General features: G+C 34.4%; 1 protein-coding gene across 1 annotated transcript; it reads right to left on the reverse strand.

Annotated features, from left to right (window-relative positions):
• Window positions 1-2,536: 2,536 nt before the first annotated feature.
• On the reverse strand, window positions 2,537-3,599 carry LOC140859207 (putative germin-like protein 2-1). The gene is made up of 2 exons (XM_073260852.1): window positions 3,389-3,599; window positions 2,537-3,226 (listed from the first exon to the last, which is right to left on the reverse strand). Exons 1-2 carry the CDS (start codon window positions 3,498-3,500, stop codon window positions 2,673-2,675), a joined length of 666 nt encoding a protein of 221 aa, XP_073116953.1. The 5' UTR covers window positions 3,501-3,599; the 3' UTR covers window positions 2,537-2,672.
• Between the last annotated feature and the right edge of the window lie 894 nt (window positions 3,600-4,493).

Consider the following 4,493-nt stretch of genomic DNA (forward strand, 5'->3'; position numbering starts at 1 on the left):
ACGACACTTGAGCGAGCATTGGAAAAAAAAAAGAGAGGAAGAAGATGGAAGAAAGAAAAAGAAAGAAAAAAAAAGAAAAGAAAAAGAAAAAAATTAAAGTTTAGATTTTTATTTTTTAAAAAAATTAAAATTTAAACCTCTAAAATTTCAATACCTGAAAAAAAAAAAAGAGATTTTTTCTCAATTTCTAATCTTTAAATCTCTTACGAGCCATTAGTTGGAGGCACACCATAAATTTTCGCTCCGCTCCAAGCTCGAAGATGCTATTGCCATTGGTGGCAGTGATGGCTGCTAGACAATATTGCCTGCTTTACTATTGGGAGGTTTGGGGAGTGTGCAAGGAGATGATCAAAGGACATCGACAACATTGTCGGCTTTACTATTGAGAAAGTTGGGGGTGTGTGAGGAGATGATCAAAGGAAAAGGAGAAGAGATAGAAAGATTTAAAAATGATTAAAGATAAAAATAGTAAAAAATGATGGGCTTATTAAGGAGTTTCGCAGAATCAAGATCGTCGATCTTCATAAGATTTGCTTGTAACTTATAATCCTCGCTATGCATAAAATATATTTTTTATTTTTTTATTTATTTTTAAATGTATATAGAATAGATAAATAAAATAAAATATTTTTAAAAAAATACATTATTGTAGAGGAGTCTGAGAAAGAGGAGGACCTCTCCGATGACTCTCCAGTGGCTGCACCGCTTTGACGACTCTATTGAGGAAAGGAGGGGGGTCTGCAGCAAGTGCAAGAAAGGTAACATCTTGAAGGAGAGGGAGGTCTGTTTGGTCAACAACATGAGATACTGCAGCAATTGTGTGCTGAAGGCTATGGGGTCTATGCTGGAAGGGAGGAAGTGTGTGAGCTGTATTGGTCATCTGATCGATGATTCCAAGAGGTCAGTTTTGGTAAATGTTCAAAGATGCTGTCCAAGTTATGCAGTCCATTGGAGATCTGGTAGATCATGAAGATGGAAAGGAAGTGCTTTGCAAACTAGCTTAGACTTAAGCAACTGATTCTCAATGTGCAGCCATTGAGGCAGGAAGAGCTTAATGAGATTTTGGGGTATTTATACCAGTGCACAAGTTGAGGCCTGGGAGGTACTGGTACGACAAAGATTCTGAACTATTGGAAAAGATGAAAACTCTTTCAGTGATTTAAACCTTTTGGCAAGCTTATAATCAGTTACTTTGACGTTTGAAATTTAGTGTAGTATTAGAAATTGAATTGATAATACAATGAGAGAAACACATTATACATAGAATATATATTTTTTATTATTTTAATTATTTTGAAAATATAAAGAATAGATATAGATAACTTAATAAAATAATATATTTTTAAATAAAATATTATTTTTAAAAATATTATTTTTAAAAAAATAATAAAAATATTATTTTTGAATAATAATAAAGTAGTATTTTTAAAAAAAAAAAATATAATATTTTAAAAAATAAAAGTAGGGGAGGTAGAAGAGACAAAAATAATAAAAAAAATATTATTTTAAAAAATAAAATATTATATAAAAAAGATAATATGCAAGTGGAGGATTCGCAGGCTTTTCTATCTTCCTCGTTACTATAATGTTATTTAAACAATCTAATTTTATATTTTTATTTAGCATATTTAATATCATCCATGATGTCTTTTATATCATATTGGATTTTTAATTTATAAAAATATTATTTTAAGAAAAAATAATTACATGCCGTGCGTTGCATGTGGTTCTAAACTAGTATCTTGATAATATTGCTGCTAATATGATAATGATTTGTAACTCGCTTCACTTGGAGAGTTTTAGAACTTGAATCCTATAACAGTGCCCCCATATTTTTATGAAAGAGAAAAAAAGAAAAAGAAAAAGAATGCTTAAGACGTACAAAAAAATGTTGTAGACTTATTTTTTTTAGTGAAATAGGAAGCTGAGAAAGCAGCCATATCTTCATTGATCAGTAGAAGAAAAGTACAATCAGAGGAGTAAAAATAAAGCAAAGTTGCAGATTACAGCTAAGCATCTACGAGCTGAAATAAAACAGCCACCACCCAAATAGAAAAGAAAATGAATTACATAAATTAATCAAAAAAAAAGTTGAATTTAAAATTAAGCAAAACAGTTTTAAAAGAAGCCAGCAAAAGCTACAACCCCAGCAAACAAACTCAACAGAGAAAAACTGGCATCCAAAATGAGACGAAATACATATAGAAAGAAAAAGAGCTGCATCAAAAGCCATGAATGATGAAGATCATCGTGATTCATATTAATTAAATATAGGGTTGGCCATTGCACATTGAAGGAAAATACTAAATATTGATTTCTTCTTCAAGCGTGCACCAGGCTAACAGGTATAGCAGGGTATGTTATCTGGTTCATTAAGTGATGAACTTTCTGAAGCTGATGAAACAACTAAAATTAACAGCACCTGCACTTTTATAACATACTCAAAGGATTCAAAGAAAGACCATCATGATCACCATCTGACAGAGTAAAACTGCAAATATTGAATGATAAAAGTAATTTTCTTTACTAGTATAACATATAGTAAGCATATCTTTGCTCAAACAAAATCTATGCAAACAGAGAGACAATGTTTGCTTTTTCGAACCAAACAATACAAAAAAAAAGATCAAAGACACCATATTTCTGACATCAAGTAGTTCGCATGCAGTTGCCTAGTTGTTGTTGTCCATCCAGAATTGGGCCTGAAGCCAATCTACAGTCTTCTTGTCCAGTTGAAAGGCCTTGGCAAGAACATCATCAGAGATTGGTGGCTTCACTCCAAAGACTACATTGGCTATGGTGATGACGCCAGGGTTCTGGCTACTGAGACCAGCAATAGCAACAGCATTTGTCTTTCCATAGTTGAACTGAAAATGGATGAGACCTTGAGGAAATACAAACACATCACCCTTGTTAAGGACCTTAGCGAAGAGCTGGTTGTTGGGGTTAGATGTGACAAAGCCCACGTAAAGTGTGCCTTCCAACACGGTAAGGATCTCAGTTCCCCTTGGGTGGATGTGAGGAGGGTTGACACCATAGGGTGCAAAGTCCAGACGAGCTAGCGAGATGCCAAGGGTGTTGAGCCCAGCAATTTGGTTCACATTGACTTGAGTCACATTAGACCCAAGTTTGTTTCCTGTGTCACGGGGCTTGTCAAGGCCACAAAAGAAGAAATCTTCGGCTTTGGCAAGCTTCGGGTCCTTGCAAATGAACCCATTTACAAACACTGCATTAACAATCGCAAGAAATAAGGTAAGTATAAAGACATGATAGAAACTGATCATTAGCGTCTTTGAAGTAGGTTGACAAGTAACTTCAGGAAAATTACACAGCATGCATACTAATTACATATGCGATAACTAATAAGATAGATGTTGAATAGGAGTACCATCTGATTTAAGATCAGCAACACAGAAGTCTTGGAGTTGACTAGGATCTGAAGCAATGGCATGAGATGAAGCCAGTGCAAGGAGAGCAAGGAAGAGGAAATGGGCAGCCATCTGTTCTGCCGTTCTACCCAGCGAAAGAATCGCAAGTGATATGGAACAAGGTGTTGCGGTCCAATGGCTTGGAGGAGGTAGATCTATATAGCGGGAAACGTGGACTTGGCCTGTGATAAGGCTTGAATTAGTCATGCAACTTTATTAGAAAGTGGAAGAGCTGGTACAGGAACATTTCATGGCATGGTTTTCAAAAGGTTCCTCATGTGTTGATATTGTCCCGGCAAAACTTTGATTAAGTCTTGATGATTGCTGGGGCAACTTTATTAAAAAAGTTGTTCGAGAACAGGTAAAGCAAGTGATTATAATATTACCAAACCATCTAACATAGGTTATGTCTTTTCCTTTCATTTTTTTAATACAATTTCTGATGCCTGTTGTAGTCTTGTTTGAACGAATACCGGCCGAGTCGTTAGATAATGATTACATTCAATTGTGATCTCGATAATGTCTCAACAAGAAATCTGCGCAACTGTTAATTGTAAATGTGACTTACAGGGAGAATAACGTCATGAAGACCGGTGATTTCCGAGGGTGCATTAGAATGCATGGAACTACTTGGCATAACAAATATGACGATGACACATTTCTTTTTAATTGTCTAATTCTTTCCAATTGGATGACACGCTCAATCAAAATATTTTTCATAAAAAAAAAAATTGTTTTGACAGGTCAATTTCAAGTCCAAATGATGGAATTTAGCCTTGATGTCCTCATACACCTCATCTTTCAAGTGATAATATCACTTTGCAGAGTTCACAAAGTTAGCTATATTGTTAAAAAAAAAAAGTATTACTCAAGCAGGTACCATTATGGTCTTCAAAAATTTAATGCATGATTCAGTTTCTTAATATAATTGATTTTACTCTTCTAAATGATCAAAATGATCTATATTGAGTCTGATGATCCTTCTGAATCATGGTTGATTCAAATCTAATGTAAAGCTTTTTGGACCAACTCATCTTCCTCATTTGTCTTCCTCCACAATCATCT

Source organism: Elaeis guineensis, chromosome 7 (assembly GCF_000442705.2).
Source record: "Elaeis guineensis isolate ETL-2024a chromosome 7, EG11, whole genome shotgun sequence".
NCBI lineage: Eukaryota > Viridiplantae > Streptophyta > Magnoliopsida > Arecales > Arecaceae > Elaeis > Elaeis guineensis.